At 43.6% G+C, this 13,399-nt stretch overlaps 1 protein-coding gene across 3 annotated transcripts in view; it reads left to right on the forward strand.

The window, feature by feature from the left end:
- Positions 1-541: 541 nt before the first annotated feature.
- GNB1L (G protein subunit beta 1 like) overlaps positions 542-13,399 on the forward strand; it is a 42,406-nt gene continuing 29,548 nt past the window's right edge. The window contains exon 1 of one of the 3 annotated variants that reach the window (XM_069030832.1): positions 542-625. Coding sequence is in view for 2 of the 3 variants with exons in the window: in XM_069030830.1 (XP_068886931.1) it covers positions 2,110-2,118 (9 nt within the window). In the remaining variant the exon portion in view is untranslated. Of the gene's footprint in view, positions 626-1,971; positions 2,119-7,695; positions 7,776-13,399 lie in introns of those variants that run through there. The other 2 variants (XM_069030830.1, XM_069030831.1) reach the window with 2 other exon arrangements.

Consider the following 13,399-nt stretch of genomic DNA (forward strand, 5'->3'; position numbering starts at 1 on the left):
CTGCCGGAGGAGGCAAATGACTTCAGGAATGCGACAACCGCATGCACAGCAGAGCACGGGATAAATGGATGCTGTGCAAGCAGAGTGGCAGAGAGCCCAAACCACAGCCCAATGCGCACCCCACTGATCGGCCTTCCCAACCAGCTGTGGGGAATCGCCCGAGTCACACTCGGGCTGAAAGGCCCGATGGCAGCGACAGCCCGGCACCAGCGCCCCGGCCCAGCCCTTCCCGGCTGCTTCAGAACTCGTGTCTGGCTCCACGGAGCAGCGACACGCTCGGGCTCCCGGTGAAGGCCGGGTCCTCCCGGTTGCGGAGCGTGAGGAAGCGGACGGGCGCCAAGCGCCTCGTAGGACCGTCAGAGCGGGGCTGCTCCGCGGGGGCTGCGCCGCCTCCCGGTGCCGCCGGCGGCACTGCAGAACCCCCTGAGCGGGAGCCCCGGCAGAACCGCCCGCGCTCAGTCCCGGCCCGCCGGGGCCCAGCGGCACCGGGCGCCGACAGCGCCTGCGCGCCTCCCGCCGTGACGTCAGGCGCGGGGCTCGGCGCTCCTCCGTGTCCGCCTGGTTCCCGCGGGGATCGCCGAATCATCGCTATCACTCTCCCACCCGCCGGGCGGAAGGGTGCTCGGTGAGCGGGAGGAGGGAGGACGGGGGGACCCCGCGTTCGGCCGCGGGGGCAGCGGCGAGGCCGAGTCGGGCTGGGAGGGCTCCGTTGTCACCGGCGCGGCGCCGCCTCACGGGCCGGAGGAGGCGGTGGCGCTGTGCGCACGCGCGGGGCGTCGCCACGGCAACGGCGCGGTGGAGGCTCGGCCGCCGAGTGCGGGGCGCGCGACGGGGCCAACGTCACCCCCCGCTCGCGGCGCGCGGCCCCTCACAGGCCCGCACGGCCCGGAGAGCCACCCATGGCCCCCTCAGAGCCACTCACGGCTCCAGAGCCCTTCACGGCCCCTCACAGGCCCGCACGGCCCGGAGAGCCACCCATGGCCCCCTCAGAGCCACTCACGGCTCCAGAGCCCTTCACGGCCCCTCACAGGCCCGCACGGCCCGGAGAGCCACCCATGGCCCCCTCAGAGCCACTCACGGCTCCAGAGCCCTTCACGGCCCCTCACAGGCCCGCACGGCCCGGAGAGCCACCCATGGCCCCCTCAGAGCCACTCACGGCTCCAGAGCCCTTCACGGCCCCTCAGAGCCTCGCACAGCTCCATTCCAGTGGGGGTGGGAAGAAGCTCAAGCCAGCAGGGTGAGGAAGGTGTCACATCTGTGGCTGATGTAAGGCATCTGCTAGAAAAAAAGTGATGCTTTGATTAGGGTCTGCATCTCCCTGATGCTCTGCAGCAGTTTGCCTGCACCATCCGTGCAGAAGCTCCTCTGGCAGCGGTGATACAGGTGTGTGTATGCCTTGAGTTCAGGATACACTCCATCAGACATCAATATCAGCACCACACGTAGTGGTAATAGAGCTCACATAATTGACTGAATTTTACAGCTCTTGGTAATAATCCCAGTACTGTTATGACCAATAGAAATAAGTACTTTTTAGGTATTTAAACGACATAGACACTGCTTGAGCAGATGGAGGTAAGGCAGGAACAGCTCTGGCTGAGTACTGAACACGGTTCTGTCCAGGGAAGGCACGGCCTCGGGCGGATCTCTCCCCACCATCTGCAAGAGCAGTGGCAGTCCTCAGGAACACCCAAAAATGCTTTAATACCTTTCAGTTAGAAGCATTTACAAAAGAAAACCTATTATTGTCACGTACAGTATGGCAATATGAAAAATAATACTGTATTGATCAACGGGTTAGAGCTCTGGCTCTGAGCGGCCTGCTCAGGGCTCAGCGCTGGCTCTGGCGGCTCGCTCGCTGTCGCCCTCTGGCGGCAGCGCGGCCTTGCGGCGGGGCAGCAGCGCCTGTCCCCGGCACGGGCGGCGCGGCCGCTTTGTTCCGAGCGCGTCCCGCAGTGCTCGTTTCCGACATTGGCGTTCTTTTGCTGTGTTTTTCTCCTCAGCAGTACTGGTTGTTTGAAATAAGGAAAATGCCTTGTACAACTCCTTTGAATGCCAGTTTAGAGTAGAAAATAATCCCGGTTCCAGATTCGGCAGCTTCATTTTGAAATGAAAAAGGTAAAAAGAAGGCATGGTGTGTGCTCTGGAAAAAACAGACAGCACGAGATGGAAATATGCGTGTAACTTTTTCTCTGGGAATTGTTTTGAGGAGCATTTTGCCACACTTTTTAGCGCAGTGTCTTTGTGTCTGTGTGACCTGTCATCCTTCCGAAGCTCCTTCCAGTAACTCCCACTTTTAGCACCATTTCCGTGAAGATTTTAGAGAGGGCTCCATGACTGGGAAACATAATTAAAAATGTGTCCTTTCTGCCTAAGGTGCAGGAAGTATAAAGATTTTTTAAAATTTTATTTTTAAGTAATTTACTAATTTTTAAAAAAGCTACTGGAGCAATTTCTTGTTTTCTTAATGGTTCCTATTAACATTTTTATTGATTTACAGGTAAACTAGTTTTTTCTTGTTTTAAAAATACCCTGTGATCAGCAAATCTAACTCTGTTTATTCTGGCTTGGATGTGTGATTATCAGTTATAAAGATTCTGCAGATGGAAATTATGTTGGTGCATGCACTGGAATAGATGCCAGTTTCTAATATCAGATAGATTGTCTGATTTTGGTTAATTGATGTAGAGACTTATTTTTAAACACTGGAATTACAATGTTGGAATTGTAAGGTATTTAGGGAGAAGATCTGTTGACTTTTACGTACATTACGCCTTTTCTGAGCATTTTAGAGTACAGTGAGTTTCTTTTTGCAGAGAAATGTTAAACTACTGACCAGTATATGTTCTTACATTCTAAAGAGACACATTTTTTTGGCTCTTTACCACGAAGTACATCAGGCTATATTATGCTTCATGTTTGTATACGTCTTGTTTTTAATTTGAGTACTACTTCTCTGCAAGCTCAGCCATAACAATGTACTGTTTCATTGGATCAGTAGTAACTGTAAACCAGTCATTGCTAATTAGCTCATATGGGAAATTTAACCCTGAAGATTCTGGTTTTTCAAAACGATATTCTATGAAGGACTGTGTTCATTGGGGGAAAATAGCTACTATGTCTGCTCTTCTGTAATAAATTGTCTTGTTGCAGCTGGATTATAGATGTGTGCTAGTGCTGTTTCTGGGGTTGTGAAGACAAACTTAATAATGATTAAAAAAAAGGTTGAACTTTGCTTTTTGGACACCCTTTTTGAGCTGTAATGTTGATACATTTCTTTTGTATGAAATCTTAACACAGTATTACATGTTTGTTATGTTTGTATGTCTTTGTAAAGGAAAAAGGTAAGTCTAGTGGCAGTAATAGTGTTTTCCTCCCCAAAATACCTGTGTGGATAGATTTATGCTCTCTTTGTAAGAATGCAGTTTGTCTGCACTAGAATATACTTGGTAGTACAAATGAAGGATTTCAAATTAGTAATAGGTTGAAAACTGCTTCAGCTACTGGGGTTTTATTTTCCAAATTACTGGTCTCTGTGGAGAAGTGTAAGTGATCACGAAACAATGAGAATGAAACAAATCTACGAAAAAAACCTGCACAATTTTTTGCCCAAGCAAGCCAGCTTCCTTTTGAGTTCTGTGCTGGCACAGTTGTATCATTAAAAGGGCTTTTTTTTTTTCTTTTCATAAGCAATAAAATAATTTCACAACTGTAATGAATGCACTTCCTAGGGTATGTTTTAATTATATGCAGCTAATGATGGCATAGCTCGTCATTTCAAAAATTGTCTCATTGGCATTTATGACTTGGTGTAAACGCTCATATATCATGGGATTATTTGAAAGAACTGAAACTTTGAGAGGTGTCAGGTGTGCTGTGTTGAGGAAAGTGACTCATTAAACAAGAGGTGCTGGTTAGCAATGGGAGACTGTAGAGCACATTTAGGCTACAAATATTGGAGTCAACAGATTTACTTAAAAAAGCTGTGTTACTCAATGTCATTTTAAAAAGGGATATCTTAGCCTTGAAACTTCCCAGACCACTAAACTGAAGAATCCAGGCTATATCATGATTCAGAAGCATTTAAAATAGGAATCAGTCTCTTCTGCATCTCAAAAGCAAAAGTTACAGGGGAAGTCACCTTTTCTGTAAATGGATTTGCCAGCACAGGTCTTTAGAACTGTAATGTCATACTGTGAGCAAATTAAGAGTTTTAGGAGAAAAAAAAATCTTTTAGTCAGCAAATCTTTTTCATGGTTTATTTTTAAAGGTCAGAAGGTGACCGTTACAGTAAAAAAATAGTTGTTTGTACAGGATAACCTTCCCAGATGAGATGCAACCCTGTCCTAAAGCTCCGAGTCTGCAGCCTAAGTTTCCCAGAGCCACTGGGTGACAGCTGGGTATAAGGTAAAGCTGAGCAAGAACTGTTTGAAAAGAAACATAGACTAATGTTTAGCTTTTCTTTTTGTTTTAGTTATTTCACAGTTTTTCAGTAGATGCTAAATTTCTTTGATTTAGGGGAGGGAAGAATTTTGCCTTAAAACACACCAGATAGGAATCTTAGGACAGACTTTTCACACTCAGACAGCTGGAGCAGCTGTAGATTCCCCACTGAAATGAAAATGCAACAATTCAAGATTTAAAAAGGCAAAAAGTGTGACCAGAGCATTAAATAGAAGGGCCATATGATACCAAAATTAAGCTCTGTGTTTATTATAAAGAAAATCCTTGTTTTAGAAGGGAAAAAAATGAACTTGTTCCACCACTTTCTTTTTTCCTCAGGAGAAAACACAGAATATATCCTAGGTAATAAATCTGTTTTATGGCTCACATGAGAAAGGGTGGAGAAACTCCCATTATTTTCTTCCCAGAAATTGAAATACACATGAGCTAACATGGGAGACACTGGGATTTTCATCCAACAAATGCACAGCTGGCTTCTGCTTTTATTATTTTTCTAAGCCTAATAATTTTTCATTTGATTAGCTGGTGGCTGACAAAACTATCACTTGCACAGTGTTTTGTATATTTAGTAGAGTAGGTGTGATGCGAAAAAGATACTGTAATGCGTGCCCAGAAGCATAGCACAACTTGTTCAGTTGATGAGAAATTTCTGCTTGCCTCTTCTTAAAATGCAAGTTTCTATCATCAAGATTTGAGTTTGATTGTCAAGAAAGTAACTTATTGACAACTAGAAACAGGAGAATTATCTAAGATTTGAGGATTATTTTTTCTTAATTCACATTGTAGAATTGCATGGTGCTGTGCACATATAAATAAATTGTCAGGAGTCAGCTGGCAGTCCAGAGTGCCAGTTTTGCTGTGAGAAAGCAGTGAGACTATTTGAGAGAAGAAATGTCCTAGTCAGTGTTAGGAGGTGGGAAAAATAGAGCTGCAAACAAGATACATTAACGACTTCAAGTGTACACAGTGTGAATTGTGGAGAGACCCAAGGACACACTTAATGTGAAAAAAACAACAGCAGCCATCCACAAACCCACACAGACAATGAGATAAAGTGAGCACAGACATAAAGGTAGGAGAATTGGAGCCATCTAGGAATGAAGCTCCTCAGAGCCATGTCTGAGCAGACCTCTGTAAAGCCATGGCTTCCCAGTTTGAAATCAGGAGGGAGAATGGCCTATCACAACTCCTTTGTGTGCCTTCTGCCGAATAAAGAAAACATATTCAAGAATCCAGTATCCTGTTTTGCATTGACTATTAATTCCAGGGACAAAGCAGGCTGATTTCTTCTGTATTGACTGTCCTGGGGTTTGAAGTGCTAAGCTGTGTTGCTGTCTGTGTGTTCTGGGCAAAGCAATGCTAACACCTTCCCTAAGTAAGCAGCAGGGGAAGAAGAATGCAGTTTTATCCCAGTTTGGTAGATCTGTATTGTCAAGTGTTTAGTGTGTTCCTTGTTATTTTCAAAAATTCCAAAACAACTTGACATGTTCTGCAGGCAGGAGAGAATGTGGGCTATCTGCCTCCACTTGAATATTGTGTGAAGACGTCTCTGGTTTTGATTTGTAGTCATTTATAAGTTCTAGATATTCAGAACCATGTAAGAAATTTCTAAGTGAAATTACTTTGAAGCGAAAGGTTTGTTGCATAGCCAAACCTCTACCTTTAATGTCCTGTGACACAGTGGCTGGCTGGGGAAGGAATGCTTTTGTAAGGACTAGTAGAATCTCTAGGTTATGTATCTACGTTCTGACCTAGCTCCATTACACTCACTAAATAATTGTTGACAAGTTCAAGCTCTGTAACTAGAGGGTTATGACTTTGCTAAATGCTAGGAGTCAATATATGTTCATGGACAAGGAAAATGACCTTAGTGGAAAAATAGGAGACTGCTGCGGTGGCAGTAGGTCGTCATGGGAGCGTCATTTTGGTTGTATCTCTCTTAGAGGCTTTATGCTGCTAGGGATCAGAATACTGTGGTGTATGGGACTGTTTCTTGGGACATGGAAGTGTGTGAGCCTGTATTGGGGATGGCTGGTTCCATCTGAGTGTTGCCCAGTGCAAAGGCCCATGTAGCAGTCTCTCCAAATGAGGTGAAATCAGTGTGGCCAACCTCACTGTCCACCTCCTTTTTCCTCAGTCTGCCTTGTTAGAATTTGCATCTCTGTCCTGCCAGTATTTAGCTGTTTGCTCTAATAAATTTCTCTTTTGTAATGGGCCTGTTTGACCTTCTGAAGCTGTACTTTGAATTCTTGTCCCTGTGTTAGATCCTTTGATTGTTTGGTTCTCTGACATATGAGATGATGCCACACTGGTTCTGAGCTGGGTGTACCACGTTCCTGTGTTGACTGGAGGGGATGCGTTCCTGACAGGTAGCTGGGGATGCTGCTGCTTAGGAAAGGCCCTTGGAGCAGAGGTGGTTGCCCTGGTGGCACCACCTTTCCTGCAGTGCAGCATGGTTGCCTGGCTTTTGCACTCTGATCCCTTGTTCCGCGTGCAGAGGGCTCCTCACCCAACTTGCAGTAGGTTGCAGAGAGGGAGTGAGTCCATAGTGCTGTGCCAGAAAAGCATGTGATAGTCTGAGCAGCAGGGTCTCCAGCCTGCTACAGTTACACAGCATTTGTGCTGTTTTGCTCAGTTTGACCTTATAGAACCAGGCTCTCAAATCTGAGAGTAATTGGGAACATGTGACACATGCAGGACATTTTTAATTTAAATTTTTTTTCTAGTTGTGTGTTTAGGCCTCCCTCCTCTCACTTCAACAATTGAGGGTGTTGGTTGCTTCCTCATGTTTGTGTAAGAAAAGCTTTTTATAGTCCGTTTTTCCAGCTGGCATATGTACTTCCTCCGTGGTAGTGTAACACATCATTCTTCCCACTCCCTCCCAGCCTCTGAAGCTAATGGAAGACCTTCAGAGTTGTTTTATTTGCAATAAAAATGGAGCTGTGGGGTTGGGAATGGTCATTATTCCTGCCTTAAAATATATTCTTCAAGTTTTGTTTTGTTCTTGGTAAATGAGAAGGATGTAAGCAAGCAAGGAATAATCAGCAGTATTTAGTTCATAGGACATTTAGTTTGAACTGGACATTTCTAGCTCAGTTTTTGTTTAGCTGAAAATCTATCGGGAAAAACAAAAGCTTGTCAGAAACATGAATGGAAGTCAGCTGCATTCTTTTTTTTTTATAGAAGAATTCTAAATGTAATGCCAATGTGAAGAATTTTTCAGTGTCATCCATCCCAACTTCTGCAAGGTAACAGCTGGAGTGAAGGCAGTCTAGAAGCTCCACATCCATCCATTATTTAGCCCTGTAATGGTGAGTGTGGCACGCTGACAGCACTTGAGCCTTGCAAATTTGGAGCTGTGCTGGAGGTCTTTCCTTGATGTAACATCAGTTACACCAAAAAGAAAGGAAGGTGGCATGGCCACTTTCGTGTTTTTGGCTGACAGAGTCCTGTCCCTGGTCAGGACGGTGTGCACTGCATCCTGCTTAAGGACAGTACAGCACCTGTTTTTCCACAGCTTCACTCTTGCTTGTTGGTTGTTTTTTTCACCATTTCTCCAGGAGCATTACTTAGCCCCAGGATAGAATTAGTAATATGTAATATGGCAGCCTTTTGTCCCTTGTCTATGACAGGTAGATTATTGGGAATATCTATTGGGAATCCCCTCTATTTCCAGTGATTTCGATGCTGTTTGTCAAGTAAAGACAATGTTTTGGAACTATTTTTTCAATATAAAGTATTTTTTAAATATAATCTTGCAAGGTTTTCCAACACTAATGAACACAGCCTGGGTCCTTCAGTGGAGAGGCATGTGCAGACACGGTCCCTGTGGATTGAACTGCCTCACTGCTTCAGATCTTCACTGGTTTTAGCCTCTGTATGTGACTTTGTTTTTCCCAAGTGTCTGATTCTAAGGTGACATGGTAACTAACCTAGTCAGGGCACGAATTCACTCTTTTCCTATATATTAGCTCCACTACAAGCTTGCAGCAAAAAAATGAGAATCCTTGCAGCTTAAATCTTACCATGGGATGTCTAAGGTCCTGACAGGTCATTTTTTAGCTACTTTTGTATTCTGTGATTTCTCTATGAAAATAACATTTTAAAGGCATTTGCTTATTTTATTGCTCCACTGCTAAATAATTGAAATCAGCACTTAGCATTTAATTATAGTGATTTTATATAATAAATATTGTACAGCGCCTGATGGTGTAATGGGACATTTCTATAATAAGCCCCTATTTTTTAAAACAAGGGGGAAATCTCTGAAATTCATGCCTTCATGCTTGTGCCCATTAAATGTGGTTATCATTATCTAGTGACGACATATGCTCTTCCTAACTAGGATTCTCTTCTCTTTCATGCTGATGCTATCTCCATGCTAGATTATTCCTGTTCCTAGTAGCACCCCAGGGCAGTAGTGAGAAGTAAATGTGTCCCATATGGCCACTTTAGGCAGCAGTTTTGGGTGTGGGGAGATGGAAAAGAAGAGACAACAGAGTGAAGAGACAGTGGGGTCTGCGTGCCCTCACTGTCCCTAAGTATGGCAAGCAGAGGGACAGCAGGGCTGTGGCTTTCTGTACTGTCAGGCTGTTCAGAGTAACGTGGGAGTGCTGCAGTGGGATAGGGTGCAGTTATTTGTTGTGCCATGCAGGAGGAAGGAGCCAGGGAGGAACTGCGACTGAGTCACCCGCTCTTCCTGGAGCGCCTCCTGGGGTGGTGCTGCTACAGGCAGCCCAGTGCAAGACTGAGCCTGAAGGCTCGAGAGAGCTGATTGCAAATATTTTGCAGAAGTCTTATTTTCTGGTAATTACTTTAACATGATTCAGTGTTTTCTCTTTTGTCTGATCTTGTTATGAGCCTTCTTGCCGGATCCTTCACCCGCTGTCGTGGGAGCAGGGCAAGCATTCCCACACCACGTGTACCATTCCTGCTGTCTTTGGTCTCTCGGGTTTAGTGGCTGTGAGTAGGTGCTATTCAGTACAGCTGACCAGTGACGTGTCCTTTTGGAAAATGACTGATCCTGGACCTGTTCTTGTGAAGCCTTTGGAACTACTAAGCTGTTTCAGGTAGTGGGGTTAGAGGAATTTGTAGAATTGGGGTCCAAGTACTGTTTGCCAGTTCACATTTCTAGTGATTCGTGAAATGAGAGTTCCTGTGGAAACCTGGAACCTTGCTTCTGAGGCAAATGTTGTGTATGAACTGAATCCAAAGCACCCAGTCTTCAACAGATATATGAAGAATGGCTAGGATTTAGGTTCCAGTGTGTCACCAACAGTATTTACTAGAGACTAATAATAACAGTGAACAGACTCATTCCATTCCCAGTTCTCTAGGGTTTTAAAAATCCAGCAGAACCAGCAAAATACATAAAGCCCAGCCACTGAAATCCAGCCAAGTTTTGTAAAGATTACAATGGTAACTTCAGATAAATATAAATTGTGCTCTTTAAATGTACAGTTTATTTAAAAGGACTATTTTGCCAAACCATAAATGTATCAATAACTAAACCAAGATACAACCATGGTTAACAAATCTAAGATTATAAGGTTTAGAGAAAACCTTTCTGATATTGTTAATGCTTTTGTTTAACCATGTGATTTACATTTCATCCTAGTTAGAATAATTAATACATACATACTTTTATAGCAGACCAAACACTTCTCATAAGCAACTGACTGGTTTGTGTTAATCACATTTATTCAATGAGGATGGAGGGAAAGGTGTAGAGTATAACTCACTTGCATAATCTTTTGCAAGTAGTAGAAAAAATCTGTCTCACAGTATACCTACAAGAAATACATGGGTGCTCATAATTCATATTATCCCATAAAATTTAGAAGAGCATTCAGAGACTGCATATGAAGGTAATTTATGTATAAAACCTCATCCATGAAGAATTTATTGCCATAGTAGGTATAATATACTTTGGCACAGACTTCTTCCGTGAAACTAGTATTTGCAGTTTTGAGAAAGGAACATACCAGAGACCTTACAGGTTAAATTGTAGTCTAGTTTTATACAAAACACATTATAATGAAGACTTTTCTCTTTTGAGAGAGCTAAAGTCACTTGGTAAGTTAATGTACCATGGCTGTTGACGATGTGTGAAGACAACATCTTCACTGTGGAAGCAATGTCTTTAAAATCAGTGTTAGTTTACTGGTGCTACCTTTGTGTAATTATTGATGTTTGTAAATATTTTGAACCTTAGAGGGAACTGAGGAAACTGCACAAGTGCATTCCTACAAAACATTTTAATTTGCAGTATCTAAAAATGAGTATGTGCTTTGCAAGAGGTTGTTTGCTAACCATGTAGTGAAGCCCAGACCTCATTCTTCTAGTGAGGACTGCAGTGGGAACATGGGGCCTCATCTTTCTCTCTGCACTTGGGCAAAACTGCCAGATAAAGGCCCTGGGATCCATCCATCTCATTGCCAGTTTGAGACAGAGACATTTCTGGGTGTCCACAGGGAGGTGTGGCTCCTGTGTCCCACTAGATTCGTGCTGGTAGACTTGGGCTTGTGGTGGCCAAAGTGAGGCCGAGGCAAGGCTGTGGTTACATTGCAGTGCTGTCATGCACAGTCTTGGGGAGATTGCAGCAATGTTCTCCTCAGTGCTCGGGTGGCTCATGCATCTGGAACAAAGATACATTTCCTTTTGTTCCTCTTGCTGCACTCTGATTTCTGTTTTCTTTTGAGATTACATTGTGCACATATGCTTTTATAGTTGCTGCCTCTCTTTGACCCAAACACTTTTACTTCCATGGAAGTTAATGACATTAAATGAAAATCAAGGCAACCCATTGCCACTCCAAGATTTCTGCATAATACAAAGTAAACTTAAGATAGGGAAGGATTTGTTATACCGTAAAATTTAAATGCATGTAGCTGGGAATGGAGAGAAGCAGCTCCTAGTATGATATAGGAGGGATTTTGGCCCACATCAGCAAGGGGCATATAGCTATAAAAATGGACCAGAGTTCTCAAGCACTGATATAGAGCAGATAGGACCTTTAAAATTCTTCCCTGAAAGGTACACAGTGGTGTTGGGCAGCAGTCTGCTAGGTCTGGATTATCAAAGAACATTATCAATTCCTCTGGGATTTTAACTGTTGATTCCAGGATGTCTAGGTGTTTCAGGAAGTGCAATTAAAATATTATGCTATTTCTTCCGGATGTAGATCCTTGGACAGTACCCTTACACTTAGCCTTTTCTCTGTTGGCTTGCTCTGCAGGAGAAATCCCAAACTATTGAGAACAAAGATAACTTCCTGTGCCAGTTGTAGTAGCTGGAATTATCTCTGTTGTAGTTCTCTTGAAAGTGACATGGGGTTTTTGACTTCAGTGAAGATTTATCTCATCAAAGATGTCACTCTGCTGCTAAGAAAACCTCACTGGACTCATATCTGAAGTACTGTGTTCAGTTCTCTGTTTTTCCAGATGGATTTAGTGGGGTTAGGGATGGTACAGAAAATGGCAACTGAAACAATTTGGGGAAATGGAACAACTGTCATATGAGAAGAGATTGAAAAGTCTGGTACTTTACAGTTTAGAGAAAGACAGATATTTATCATTGAGATTTACAAAATCATGAAAGTGATAAAAAAGCCAGATGTGAAACTGTTGCCCTCCAAATCCTGCAATGTAAGAACTAGAGGGCACTCAGTGAAGGTAGGAGGAGATCAGGCTTAAAACAAAGAAAAGAAAATAGTCCTTAATTTTCCGGGATTTCAGCTAGTGAAATTTTTGCCATGGTAGGTAGCGAAGGCAAGGATATCAGCAGGTTCAAAAGAGATTAGGCAATTGCATAGACAGAAATGGAACTGCAAATGGACAGTGAAATTGTGTGTCCTGTAACATCATTTATACAGCAGTTGTGCATGGGGGTGGAGTATGGGGGACCGGAGGAAGGGACTGCAAAAGCAGCCAGGCTTCTGTCTTTTTCCTAAACTGTATCTCTAAATAGCATGGCACTGGTGGAAATCAGGTACTAGGCCAGATGGCCCAGTCATCCAACCTTGCAGGGCATTTTTTTTTTCTGCCATACAGTACCATACCGTGTTCTACTTTGAAAGGGTTTTATTGTTAGTGCACTGAATTCTCATATGGATAATCAAGGAAAAAGTAGTAACAGGTTAGTACTCCATTGTTGATGCCTGAAACATTAATGTGTTTTAAAGTCTGATCCATTGATAGTCAAATGCCTGCCTGTTACTGTGCATGTCACTAACATGGCATTTGTTTGGAAAATGTACAGCTTGGAAAATGAATTTTAAGTTTGTGTGTTTATTTTTTTTGGCAGTGAGTTTTGGTTGTCTCAGAAGGGAAAAGCTATCCAGGTGCAGTGAAGCTGTGTGGTGCCATGAGTGCTCTGGAAGGAAGGTACACAGGACAAGTATGCAGGAAGCTGGATCAGAGTAGTTTCTCCATGCTCCAGTACTGTGTGCAACTGAGATGTCTTTGTGCTACTTCCAAGTAGGCCAAGTTGAGCCAATGAAACAACAGGGACTTTGGGCCAACCACACCCACAGATCAGGGACCCAGAATTTGGGTTATGGTCCCTATTCCAAGCACTGGGCTTTCATGACACCCCAGAGCTGAGGTGGCATCCCTGCAATTTGGGGCATCATCCTCCCCAAGCACCCTGTTTGTGCCTGCCCAACTCCCCCAAGGCTTTAGGATACTGCTTTGTACATAGCAGCTCACTCTTTTATTACATCTGTAGCATTTAGAGGAGACCTGCAAAGAGGCGGGGAAAAAATCATTATTTCACTTTAATTAGGACACAGAAAAGTTCTTTAAAATGCGTTTGGGTTGAAGTTTTTTGTAAAAGAAATAGTCTTCTGTATGGGTTTGTTGGGTTTTTTTTGTAACATTAAGCATATCAATAAAAACATTCTTTGCTTTAATTAGAGAATGTCAGCTTTGTTCAT

The sequence above is a fragment of the Aphelocoma coerulescens genome, chromosome 15 (genome assembly GCF_041296385.1).
Source record: "Aphelocoma coerulescens isolate FSJ_1873_10779 chromosome 15, UR_Acoe_1.0, whole genome shotgun sequence".
Taxonomy (NCBI): domain Eukaryota; kingdom Metazoa; phylum Chordata; class Aves; order Passeriformes; family Corvidae; genus Aphelocoma; species Aphelocoma coerulescens.